The sequence below is a fragment of the Theobroma cacao genome, chromosome 6, assembly GCF_053813885.1.
Source record: "Theobroma cacao isolate CCN51 chromosome 6, ASM5381388v1, whole genome shotgun sequence".
Classification (NCBI taxonomy): domain Eukaryota; kingdom Viridiplantae; phylum Streptophyta; class Magnoliopsida; order Malvales; family Malvaceae; genus Theobroma; species Theobroma cacao.
In genome coordinates this window covers 6,237,586-6,251,190 of record NC_142644.1, presented here as the reverse complement: position 1 = coordinate 6,251,190, position 13,605 = coordinate 6,237,586, and the positions used below count along the sequence as shown (strand labels likewise).

The following is a 13,605-nucleotide window of genomic DNA, read 5'->3' as shown; positions in this document are numbered from 1 at the left end:
AGTGGCAGAACGATGAGTTTGTTGGGTCCATTTAAAGAGATGTGTGTAAGGCTCTAGCACAGTCTTGACCCAAATCAAGTTACCAATATTCATATTCTTTAAAAAGTGCTTGATATGCTTGAATTTTTAAAGAATACAAACAAAGAATTTTGCAAACAACTATTTCATTAATCATTGCCCAAACAAAGATTATCAAGCTTTGTATCAGATGATAAAGTTGCCAACATTTCAAAACTATTGTTCTCTTTTAGATTGAAGCTCTTGAGTGGCCTTCATTTGAGTGGCTTAGGGCGTGAGAGTGATTGGAGGTGTAATTTAGGAATTAGGATGAGTTCATTCCAGATAACCACCTATATTTTTCAAAATCATCTTCACCATTCAAAAAAAATCAACCTTTCTTTATGATGGGAATAAATTATGTGGTGTTTTATCCTCAAACAATCATTTTGCTGACTAAGGGCATAAAAACTATAAAATAAAATCATTAAAGCCTAAATCATGAACACGCCATGCATATGTAAACAAAATGAAAACTTCAAAAGTTTTGAAATTGTCTTATTTTCCTACAAGTAAGTAGTTTGAGACTTTGAGCTTTTCTTTATAGTTTCATAATTTCAACTGTCCAGAAAAAAGGTTCAATTTATGATGAAGCCGACTTCTAATGCTCTACGAGTTTGAGAGGCAAGGTACCATCGTTGACAAGGCTTTCAATCTTCTCCCTCAATTGCCTACACGTTTCAATTGAGTGTCCAATTGCCGCCCTGTATGCACATTTAAATCATTTCATGGCTTCTAAAATCAAATGGCAATTAAATATGCAAGAAATGAAATTATAACTCAATTAAAGCAATGCCATGCCAAATGCAAATGCCAAGCTCAATAATTCAACCCAAGCCATAATAAAATCAGGTTCTATTAAACCAAGAGTAGGCTATAGCCTTAGCATAATAAATCAAATCAAATTTCAAGCAAATAGCCTCAGGTAGGTCTAAACAAAATAAACTGTGGGACTTACCCACACCCTTCCCTATGCTTCAAACAGGGCATTTCTAGGTTAAGATTATGCTCTATCATACTAGAGTTTTCTACCAACATACATCACATGTTTTCTCATAATTTACATTCAAACCAATGTTAATATGCATGCACAATTAGTGGTATTTCTGCCTCACTCGGTGTTGCACGATCAGTGGTATTTCTACCCCACCCGGCAGTGCTCAAACAGTGCTATTTTTGCCCCACTTGGTGTTACTCAAATAGTGATATTTTGCCTTACTTGGCATTGCACGATCAATGGTATTTCTGCCTCACTAGTGGCGCTCAAACAGTGGTCTTTCTGCCGTACTTGGCATTACACGATCAATAGTATTTTTGCCCCACCCAACGATGCTCAACCAATGGTATTTTAGCTCCACTTGGCGGTGCACTATCAGTGTATTTTTTGCCCCACCTAGTGGTGCTCAATAAGGTACTCCGTCCCACATACCAGTGGCATTTTTGCCCCACTACAGCTATGCTATGCATCATGCATAAATATCCACAATAACAGCATGTCAACCAGTTTCATGCCCATATACAAGTTCATTACAATGCCAGAACAAGAATTAATTATAAACCAAAAACATTACTAGGTGCAGGACACATTTTATCATGCTACTCATCAGCCATTTAAGGAACACAGTTCACAGTTCAATCTTATATTAACATACCATTCCATGACAATCACTATTCTAGCAAATACCAATAGGTGGATCACAATATTTAGAGACACAAACATTTACTGGCGCCTTTAACATAACTCTACCTCCCTGGTAACATTCAACTCGATCTCTTATATATAAACCAGACTAATTGCTCCATCTTATGGTAGCAACTTATAACATAACATTGTCTAATTAACTCCCTACTACCAAGTAATGCGTTTAGCGCACACACAGGCATCCCACACAAGCCCTTGTTCTGTTTTATTCCGCGAGTTGATTTCAAATGGAGATCGATCTTGTTGCATAAGCTGTGGAGTGGCTGGTTTTAAAGGTTTACACTCGGTTTTGAGTGGTTTGATCTGTATGCAATTATACCATCATCATAATCGTTACTCAAGTTATAAATCCCGTAATATTGACTTAAGCTAATTGGAAACTTACTTGAGCTCGTCTAATAATAAATTTCCAACTTTAAATATATTGTTATTCATCTAATTAATGATAGAAGCATTTGAATCTCTATTTTCCCCTTACCTTGGTGAGCCGCTAATGAGAGGAACCAAAAGTAAACCGTAGCTTCTATGGAAAGATACGAAATCTATTGAAAATGGTAAAAATTAGAGCTGGGAACCAAGGATTTAAAAGTTTGAAAGTTGGAAAATGTTACCTTTCAAAACTCCAAGCTAAGCTGGGATCTTAAAAAACGGTGTTTTTTGTGAGAGAGAGAGAAAGAGAGAAACAGAGGGTTTGAAAGTTGCTAAAAATGGTAGAGTGGAGGACAAAGGCATGAGGGGGCGTTTAAGACTAACCTAATAGGGGTAAGTTTTCAGAGTGAAAAGTCTGTTGAACCCTTTTTGTTCTTGTAGTATTAGGTTTCAAGTATTGATACTTGTTTTTCAAAATTCTTTTCAAAAGTGTTAACAACAAGTATCCATATTTCTTTAAAAATCTTTTTTGAAAGTGTTCTGGACAACAAATATCAATACTTCATTCAAAAGTATTGATACCTCTCTTGCAAAATATTTGCTTTACCTCGAAAATACATTCATTTGACCTTTCTCTCTCTCTTATAAACCCACACACTAAGTAACTTGAGAATTTGAGCTTTTCTCCAGAAACTTTTCAATAACTTTGAACTCAAAACATGTTTTAAATGCTCATCAAGCAAGGTTTACCTTCTTATCCTTAATCTAAGGGGAGGGGTTTCACACCAATGCAGTGTCTTATCTCTTTGACCAAATTTTGGTTTTAAATGATTGATGTAAATGATTTAAATGATTGATGCAAGAATAACTACTTATGTTTATTTTTTGTCATTTACATTTTGAAAAATTTCAACAATCTATTTTTTTATACTTGATTTAAATATTTTATTGATATATATATTTTTCTCTTTTTTTTTTTATGAAAGATATATGGAATGAAAATTTAACGACAAGTACGACAAAAATGTACTGTTAAGAGTCCTTCTCGATAAATATCAACAGTACATTTTTTAATATTTGATTCAAGTATGTTTTTCTTTTCGTTTTCTATTTTTTATTAAATTGGTAATGAAAGGAGAGATATAAGGCATGAAAATGTAACAGGAGTTTATTTATACAACTAATAAGTTGCTACGTGTCAAAAGTTGAGGCACAGACATGATAATGGAGCATGTCATGTTGATGCTGAAACGGTTGAAGTCTGAACATAAATAGGATATTGGGTACATTGAGTTAGGAGTTTAGTTTTGTGTTTTAATAATTAGTTTTTGACATGGTTTCTATTATTTGCTTTAAGAGTTTATTTGATCCAATTATTACAAATTCATTTTATTTATTTAGTTTTGTAAAACATGATAAATTATTTTTTATTTAGACAAAAAGATATTAAAAAAATTGAATTCTTCTTTTAAGTTCTACCTGTTAAATATTTTTATTTTTTAATTAATAAATGAATATAAAAGATGTATATCTTATTTAAAAATATATATCATTGACAAAAGCGTTTAAATTAAAAAAATATATCTTTTCAATTTCTGCCATATAGTCCTCAATTTTATTAATAAACAAATTTTAATTTTTTTATTATATATCTATAATTTTAAAAAGAGGGAGGGAATGGGAGTGTGCTCTTTGAATTTAAGGGCCCAAAACGCATCAGCCCCATCTCTCATGATCACTTTGTCATTGCCAGAAAAGATTTCCTTTTCCTAAACCCCATTACATACTCGTGTTGAAAACATCATTCATCATTCCATGCCCGGCTCAATATTTTGCATTGCTCATATTTAACAAGGCAGTCAATAGGGTGTAGCTGGTTTTCTCAGAAAAATTAATACCTAGATTCACAAGAAATTAGTGATAATAATGAAATATAGTAAATACATAGCATCTTTGGGAACTAAAATTCTGTCAATCATACAAAGTATTCATACCAGACAACCACCTGATAGTGATTCTCCAATTTCATGCAATCTTACCTCATGACATACAATAGAATCATTGCCTTCATCATGGGTTTCCAGGTACAAAGCACAAACATAAAAAACGGAAACACCCAGTAACTTATTAAACACCATGCTGACTTTCTATAATCCATAAACGCCAGAACAGGACAATTGTTCCATGTGAAGAAACGGTGCACATAGCAAGAATACGCTCTCTAAGTTGGGATTACATGTCACTATAAAGTCGTAGAACAAAGAAAAATAAAATCCTCAATAATCTATTACATTATGAAAAAGATTGGAAAAAGAATGATTTGATATTTGCTACATATTTCATTCTCATGCACCATAGATACAACTCCAAAATTCACAGCCTTCACGTTCACCATGACAACAACTCTTAAGTAGATTGCCAAAGAATTATTTCAAAAGTCTCCTGCAATACAGGCATGCATACCTTTATATCTGTGTATGTGTGTGTTCATGCAGAAATGCCAGTAATGTAAAGACAATTTGTTTTAGTTAACTAGGTCTAAAAAGTAAATATCATTATGTAATCAATTCAGAGTGAAAAAGAGAATCCAAAAGCAAATGTTTTCAGTTAATATCCTCAAAATAGTCACAATACAAGCTAATGCTAAGATCATAATAGCTCCTCAACCCAAAAACTTCAAACACATGTCTTATTGGCATCCAATCTTAATTTCTATCCAAAAGTATAAATTTTCTCAATGAACATCGAAAACAACAGAGGTCAGTCAGAACTCACTCTCACTCTCTCTCTCTCTCTCTCTCTCTCTCTCACGCACACCATTCATGCACAGACAAAAAGAACAATTCCTGATAGTAAATGAAGAATACTAAGAGAGAAGAGCAAGAAAGCAAAAGATTCCATAACACCATTTGCTGTATTCCTTTATTAAACTGCCTGCAAAGATGGGGAACTTTACAAAAGCAAGATATCAGCCAGTATTTTCACTTTTCTCACCCAAAAAAGCAAAGCAAAGGTAGAAGAAAAAGAAAGAAGAAAAGAAAACTAATGACTACAGTTAAAGAAACACTCAGAAGGCAAATATTACATATGAAGCAAATCAGCCCCATAAAACTTGTAAAACCTTGTTCAAATACGGATGCACTCCAATGAAATTTCACCAAATGAGAGATCTAACTTCTCACAAGAAAAAATAAAAACAAGAGGTGAAAAAGAAGTTTGTGTCACATACAGTACAGCAAGGCTGCCCAAAATTCCCAGCATGTTTTTCCTAGCTTGCCTGAGCAGAAGAGACAGCTGCCGTGATAGCATCTTCAAGGTTAACCCTTCCACCTTTTGAACCATCAGAAGCAGCATTAGTTCTCTCAATAGTAGTGCTTTCTTTATTACCATCATCCAAGGCAACAACTTGAGCAAAACTCTTAGACATCTGCTTTATGATGAAATCATTGGATAATGTAACAGTATTTCTGTGCTCACTTTCTCCAACAACCCCGACAGACATGAGGCTAGCTTGTTGTCTAGCCTTACGCTCCTGCATGGCTTTCTGCCGGTCCTCATAGAAGTCAAAATCATCCAGGATTGACATATCAGTATCAAAATTTTTGAAGATGTTCAACATCTCAATTCCATGTTCCAATCTCACCTGCAAATTTTGTTATTCAGCACAAGGAAGCAAAACAAATTTTGTAAGCGGAAAAATCATCAATTAGTAAAAACTTTTAAATCCTCAAAAATTAAGTGAGAAGAGGCATGAAGAAAATCAGAATTCAAATAAGTCATATGATCTAATTAATATAGGAAAGGAAAAGAGTTCTTAGGATTAGTAGGACAGCAGTAAAACAAAAAAATGGTGGGATAATATCCTCAACTGCATCTAGGAGAAGAGAGATGGGTGTGGGTGAGGAGAAGATTATAGATTAATAATCACAGATTCAGGACACAACTCTCAAGGATCAAGGTCTTGTTGGAAAAAAGAAGCCTTGTTACCAGAACTATCATTATCACCTAAGTCCAGAGGCTTAATACGATAAGACACCTGAACAAATTTTTTAACTTTTTCAATAACTTATTAATGAGAACCAAGATTTTTCCTGCCAGAGAAGGAGTAGAGAAATTGTTCTGAGTAGTTCAAACTTTGAATTTAGCCAATGATACCAATTTAATTGTTCAACAGAACATCTAATAACAAAGTTTCTCCTGAATCTCATGTAGCTGTCTAACTAAAAGGCAGTTTACCAATTTAAAGATCAGAACACTTTAAAATGAATGAACTCTGTCCTATATAATAGATTTTCTTCTGAAATAGTACCTCCTGAGTGTCTCTACTGTTAGTCACTGGCTTATTATCATTATTTTCCAGTACAATGTGACGGAACTGACTGTTTGGAACATCTTTGATAATATGCCACTTGACAGGGAACTGCCCACTCCATTTATCTTGTTGCCAGTAATCGACACTCTTGTCAAAATCAACAGGTCCAACCATTTCAGCAACCCCACAGAACTGAGCACTGGCATTCACCTGCAACAATCATAACATACAAATCAATGAGCTATGTATCCGGGAGGATCGACAGGACAAAAAGGTAAATGCTGGAACTACCAGAAGTATGAACTATGAAACTACAAGAATTACAATTTTCTTTCAATGTGAACAGTGCTTAACATCATGTTCATGGCAACTCCAATTCCTACCAGAGTCACGGATACATACAAAACAATGGAAAGCACCCTGGTAACCAACAACTTAAGGAAAATACAAACCAACCATTGACACTGGAAGCGTTAAACTCATTATCTAATTCTACCCCAAGAATATTGCTATTCACACATTCCATTCATACTATAGCGAACCATTCCTCAGAACCAAAAGAAATAAAGCATTCGATAGAGGCCGCAACCAATAGCAAACACAAAATAAATAGGTAACATAAAAGAATTGATCAAAGAAAATGACATCTTAGAACTTGGCATGTTGAATAACATATATGTACCTAACATGAATCAGACCAAGTAAATAAAAAAAATGTGTCAAAGATATATTTACCGAAAAGAAGAGAAACACTGGACAAGTATCTTGATTCTCCTTGGCCTCACGATAAGCAGCATCCAATTTTTTGTTCCCATTAGGTGTGCTAGCCCAGACACCGTATTTGATACTCTTGTGAACATTATCTTCACTGTATGACTTGATTATAAAGAACTTAGCATCCTTGTAATCAGTAGCGAAATCTGGCCTGTTGAATGACTCATCATGGATCTTGGCTGAAGGTTTGTTGTTTTTATTATCATCAATGGAAGAATTGTGTTCAGCTGTGATTTGATTCTTAGGTTTTGAGGCCCTTGGTCCTCGGTTTTGCTCACTAAGGATATCGAGAGCACCATTACAACCACATAGAGAGAGGCCACTGCCCCTTCCACGTCTTCTGTTACTATCAAGAGACAACCAGCCCCTACTGTTTGCTCCCAAACTAGGAACTGATGCACTTCCAAAACTAGGGCCTTGGTTGAGACCACTTTGCAGGTAGCCTCTGTTATAGGAGTTCATACCAGATTCCAATCGATAAAATGACCTTTGCTGCTGAGAGGCCTGAAAAAGAATAAAATCAAAAATCAAAACTAAACTGGTATATGAATTTTAAATTTATCAAGTACACACACTAGCTTCATTACATATATTGTTGTTACAATGAATTGTGTACCATTCCACACATTTTATATCCGGTATACAAATTTAAGAGCAAATTAAAAAGAATTACATGGGATGGATGCTAAAAATGTTAAAAGTGGTATAAATATAGTGATTTCTGATTTCCAGACAAGTAGATGACCTATAAGGTTACAATCAGAGTTCCCAGGAAAAATGAAACACATATACAAGAAAACCAAATTAAATAAAACTTCAAACAAATAATTAAACCTTTCCTCTTAGGCATTTCAAAACTTCTAGAGCTTAAAATTTACAACTTGAGCATAACAAACAACTTTAACTCAAAATAGAAGAGCAAGAAAAAAGTTGAAAAATTGATTCAAGGGAGCCAGATGATTTCATTTCACATATTATATAACACGCTGCATGTTGTCTAAAATGATATCAACCAAAGGATTGGTTGAATGTTTAATTTCTGCCAAAACTATGCCATATGCTGTAAGGAGGAATTTCAAAGTACGACAGGGCCTGATGGTAAAGGCAGAAAATGAGAGAAAAGATAAATGGGAAAAAGTATAGAAAGAAAAATTTGCAGGTTTGGAATGAGACTGAAAAACAAAACAAAAAAAAAAGAGTTCAAGGTTCATCTGATAAAATGATAACTGAGTGCTCTAAGTCTTCCAAGATGTACTTTGTTAATTCTGGTTGCAAAAGAAGATGGACCATGAGGATAAACTATATCGAAAGGATATAATCATTTGATACTTGATATACATTTTCAGTGATAAGGACACAGTGAGTCAATTTGGTTCGCTATACCAATCTAATTCACAGAAGAAAATCAACCAGCTTCTGAATATTTGACAATCTATTCACAAGGCAGATATACTATATATCCAACATAGACTAAATGAAAATGAATCCCATGATTCTGATGATATATTCCAATATGCAAGAACTTTATATTTGCCATACAAAATTTTGGATAAACTGAAGTGGGTTGAGAATGGTTTGGAAGATGCTCCTCTGTGCCAACTTTGAGACAAGATGAAGAAGCCTTAATCTTAAGGCCATATTAACTTACCAAATAAGCAGCAAAAAAACAAAAAAAAAAAAAAGGGGGGAGGGGAGGGGAGGGGGGAACAAAAAAGAATGATAAATGACGTATAATAAGATCTATAAAAGTCTATTAACAAATATACATACCATTGCAACATTATGCCCGATTGGCCCGATTGGCTGGGGAGACACTGCTGGCGAAATGGGAGTCAAAGATCTCTGTCTGTCAGAAGGCTTTGACCAATCCGACCAAAGTCCTCCAGACCTCAATCCATCAAATCCTTGCGGTAAGTCATTAAATCCTACGGCACCAGGATTTCCAGGGAAACTGCCTCTACCAAAAGATCCCAATGGAGTGGGATAACTAGGCCTTGGTCCAAAAAGCATGTTATCACCTTGTTGGTCAACATTAACTAAGGTGGTTAGCTCTGGTTGTGAAACTGGAGTAGGTGAAGTAATATAAGGCATACTTGGAGGAACTAGTTGCTGATAATATTGTGGCCCAGAAAAAGGAAATTGCTGTGGGGAGTACAACTGTGCATCACCACCTATAGAAGGCAAAGGAGTTGTGACTGGGGAATATGGTCCATATGGCATTTGTGGATTGTAGCCATATCCAGTGTGAAAGACAAGTGATGGATTGTCATTGTAGACACCCTAATTAAGATAAAATGTCAGATCAATAGGCAGAGAACTCAATTGTTGAAATAAAGTCTTCACAGATAAAAGGAAAGATTCTCACTGAAGACCCAAGTTCCAGTCCTTCAGGATTGACATATGGCGCAAATTCATCCCATTCGCCAGCAGCATTGTCATAGCCTGCTTTAAAATTTGAAAAAGTCACCAAGGTTAATTTCTACTTCAAATATCTAGTGATCACAAACCAAGAAATGCATTGCAATGGAGATATAAAAAGGTTTCTCCTACTCATTACACAAACAGATGATTCCTCTCCTAGCATAGTTATCACAGGAATTCATATAAAGAAGATCTAATAAATAAGAACAATTAAAAGAACTGAGCATCTTCAAATGTTCTCAACTGTCATGAGTTTCAGCATTCAAATTCAAAAACCTATACCATGCTAACATTAAAGCCAAAGGACGAGGAACATAAACCAAAATTTGTGGCTCCTCTTTTACATAGTGACCAAATTAGAAGCCAAATGAATTGTTTTACTTTAACAATCAGCTAAACTAGACAAACATAAAAGAACATTTTATTTGGTAATTACAATAACTCACTGCCTTCCTTCTTAATAAATTTTTATGTAATCTCCTAGCTCAAACTAGAATTACGTGGACCGGAGAATGATAAATTCAGTGACTACTACAATAATGTCAACTTAGCATTGAAAGAGAAACAAACCACATTTGTACTAGCCTCAAATGCTACCAGAAACTAGATTTTCAACTGGAAGTTGTATATATAAGGTTCAGCCAGGCTGGCCAGCTTTAAAATAGACCCAAGAAGACAAAAGACCAACCTCTGTAATAGAAAGCCTGTGCCTGAGGGGCATAGATTGTAGGTGAGTAGACATTACGATCTCCACCTGAACCAAAGGATACAGATTGGCTAGCACCACTCCTTGGATGACCTATAGGGGCAGCATCCTGGGAGGAGTTAGGAGAAACTGACGTCTCATTTTTTGTCGAAAGAGGCTGTTAAAGAGAACAATAAATGAAGGTAGTTCGTAAGAATATTTTCTTCAAACTGACCAACAGAAACAAATACAAAAAGAATGAGCAATGTTATTAACTCACAACTACCTGCTCCTTCACGTTTTCTGGATCAGCATGTTGCTCTTCTGCATCCATGATCAGTATGCTCAGTGACTAAGTAGAGTCTTAGAAACACAGGCAGTACAAATTATTGACCAACCAAAGCTAAATTCGAGGATAGGTAAACTTGAAGCTATGAATATGTGCGCGCAAATCCACGCGTGCACACCTATGCACACATTATAAATAGAGAACATGAATATATTTTAAAGGGAAAAGTAGTTGCTTTACAAATCAATAGGCTTAGGCTTAGCATTTATTTACTTTTACATGACAAAATCAATGATAAGGCACGAAGCCCAAAGACCATACACAATACTAAACAACTAGTCCACCACTCATTATATAAACAAAATCTAGATAGAAGATAAATTAAATGAAGCTTATTTCATGACCACAATCATGCACATATTATCTCATTTTCTCCGGGTATGGCGCAGAAACAAGATAGAAACAACATTTTGATCCTAAAAACCACCACAAGGTAGGACATACAGACCAAGGACCATTGCAATAAAACACAAAATTGCCCGTCAAATTTCAGGTCAAGAGCATAAGATTTCCTGCAATTTGTTTGTTGATAACTACGGTTCAAGGAAGTCCACCGCGACACCAAGGCTACATTCTCAATTGACCCTCTTTTTAAACTTTGAATTAATTGCGCAATTCTCAGTCTTTGTACTATAATATTAAAATTATCTACACTTCCATATCAACAGTAACGAAAATTAAAGAAAAGAAAAAAATGAATCAATATAATAAAGAAGAGCAGAATTTTGCATTAATTCCTTTCAAATAACAAGACCCAGATCCCAGATCTTAACAAAAAGAACAAACACCCTCTCTTCACCTATACACAGATCAAATCAAAATCAACACAGGAGACCCGTCAGAGACCCTAAATTCAGCAACAACAGAAAAAAAATTGACCCCTCAAATTCCAATTGCCCTTGTCACAAGAAAGATTGAAACCCCATGAAATCAAAAGACCCAGAAACGAAAAACAACATAGAGTTAAACCCCAGAAAAAACAAAAGATCAAAGATCAAAGAGAGAGAAAGAAAGAAATATATTATCTTTGGGTAATTGACGTACCAGGAGTACGATCTGGGGTTGCCGCCATGAATCTTCTGAAAAAGAAAAAAGAAACAAAGAAAGATTGCCTTCAGGAATCTAAGCTACAGACTCAGACAGTATCTTAATATTTCTAGTATTCTATATATACCATCGATATAGTATTTTGTTGTTATTTTCTTATATTTTCCCTAGAAACAACTGGAAAAGCAAACTTTCTTGGCTGTCTTTAATTTCATAATATTTTTAATTGTAAAATAATAATGAAAGTAACAATTTGGTTTTTACATTTGGGAAGCGTTTCTGAATACCGTACTACCACTTTGTTCACTGTTTCCATTTATTGCGGAAAAAAGTTACAGCACGTTATGTTTTTAACTTGGTGAGCTTACACGTGCGGAACTTTTTAACTGGATCATTTAAACCTCCTCTCTCACACGTGTTTTATTTTTATTTTAATATCTATGATATAAGTAAAAGGAAACTCTAATGATATGTTTGATTGGTGGAATAGATAGGAATGGAATAGAATAGTTATTATGTGGGAATAGAATGAGGTTAGAATAGAATAGAATAGAATAGTTATTACTTAGTTTGGTATGACAAAGAGAATAAGACAGAAATAATTATTATGACTTATTGTAGTGTTTGATTGGTAACAATAATTTTGGAATTAAAAAAATAGAAAATAAATAGATAAAAACACCATTTATTATTTATGTGACATTTTATTTTTATTAGATTTTTTAAATATTAATAATCTAGAATTTAATTAAAATATTAATAATTAATCATTTAAATATTAACATTTATTTAATTTAAATATTATTATGATTAATTTTTATTTTATTTTATTTTTAAAATATTAATAATTGATAATTTATTTAAAATATTAATAATTGATAATTTCAATATTAATATTTATTTATATTTTAAAATATTAATATTTTATTTAATTTAAATATTATGATGATAAATTATTTTATTTTATTTTATTTTTGAAAATTAATAATTGATTATTTATTTAAAATATTAATAATAGATAATTTAAATATTAATATTTTATTTAATTTAAATATTATTATGATTAATTTTTTATTTTATTTTTTAAATATTAATAATTGGTAATTTATTTAAAATATTAATAATTGATGATTTAATTATTAATATTGTTTATCTAATTTAAATGATATTATGTTTATTTATTTTTAATTTATTTTGTTTTTAAATAGGAATAATTTATAATTTATTTTATTAATAATTGATAATTTAAATATTAATATTTTATTTATAATTTAATATTAATATTTTATTAAAAGTTGGAATCAAGTGAGAGAAAGAGGAGAGAGAGAAAAATAATATTTTATACTAATAAAGTTGTAAATTTTAAAACTTGTAAGGGGTATTTTTATCTTTATTAATTTTTGAATTTATTCCTCAACCATGGAATAGCTAATACCATGGGGGAGGGTGGTATTAGCTATTCCTTGGTTTTGAAGGATTTTGAAGAATAGTCATTCCTATGGAATTGCTATTCCTTTGATCATTTTTCAACCAAACAAAAGGAACCAAAATTCCTTGGGAATAAAGGGGGAATGGCTTAGCCATTCCTCCAACCAAACATGCTATAAAGGAACTTCTTTCTCTATTCAAGTGAAGGTACGGAAGAAAAAAAAATTTGAAGAATGAAAAAGAGAGGTAAAAACAGAAAGAGATAGAAAAAAGCAAATAGAAAGAGGGCTGTATGCAATGCATGGGTTATAATCTAGTTATTATATAAAAATAATATTTACATAACTAAAAAGTTCCTCAATTATGTAAAAAAAATTAAATAAATTTTTATTTATTAACTATTTAATTAAGTTTTTAAATTTTTATTTTAGATCAAATATATCTTTATCATTAACAGTTGA

The 13,605-nt window shown here is 33.0% G+C and overlaps 1 protein-coding gene and 1 long non-coding RNA gene across 11 annotated transcripts; both read right to left on the bottom strand.

The window, feature by feature from the left end:
* Window positions 1–514: 514 nt before the first annotated feature.
* On the bottom strand, window positions 515–2,776 carry LOC18595537 (uncharacterized). Of its 3 annotated transcripts, none has more exons than XR_001928315.2 (3): window positions 2,371–2,753; window positions 2,238–2,301; window positions 515–761 (listed from the first exon to the last, which is right to left on the bottom strand). It is a non-coding gene; the product is annotated as an uncharacterized LOC18595537 (long non-coding RNA). The 3 variants fall into 3 exon arrangements; XR_016026974.1 differs by lacking the exon at window positions 515–761 and adding an exon at window positions 1,585–2,062 and having other exon boundaries at window positions 2,371–2,776; XR_001928313.2 differs by having other exon boundaries at window positions 2,238–2,379.
* Window positions 2,777–5,023: 2,247 nt separating this feature from the next.
* Window positions 5,024–11,915, bottom strand: ECT5 (evolutionarily conserved C-terminal region 5). Of its 8 annotated transcripts, none has more exons than XM_018123679.2 (8): window positions 11,714–11,915; window positions 10,601–10,787; window positions 10,324–10,498; window positions 9,580–9,659; window positions 8,985–9,494; window positions 7,176–7,718; window positions 6,438–6,650; window positions 5,024–5,771 (listed from the first exon to the last, which is right to left on the bottom strand). In XM_018123679.2, the coding sequence occupies exons 2-8, from the start codon at window positions 10,652–10,654 to the stop codon at window positions 5,397–5,399; spliced, it is 1,950 nt and encodes a 649-aa protein (XP_017979168.2). In that variant the 5' UTR covers window positions 10,655–10,787; window positions 11,714–11,915; the 3' UTR covers window positions 5,024–5,396. The 8 variants fall into 8 exon arrangements, with proteins under 8 accessions (XP_017979168.2, XP_017979170.2, XP_017979165.2 ...); XM_018123681.2 differs by having other exon boundaries at window positions 10,601–10,683; XM_018123676.2 differs by having other exon boundaries at window positions 10,601–10,644.
* Window positions 11,916–13,605: the final 1,690 nt, after the last annotated feature.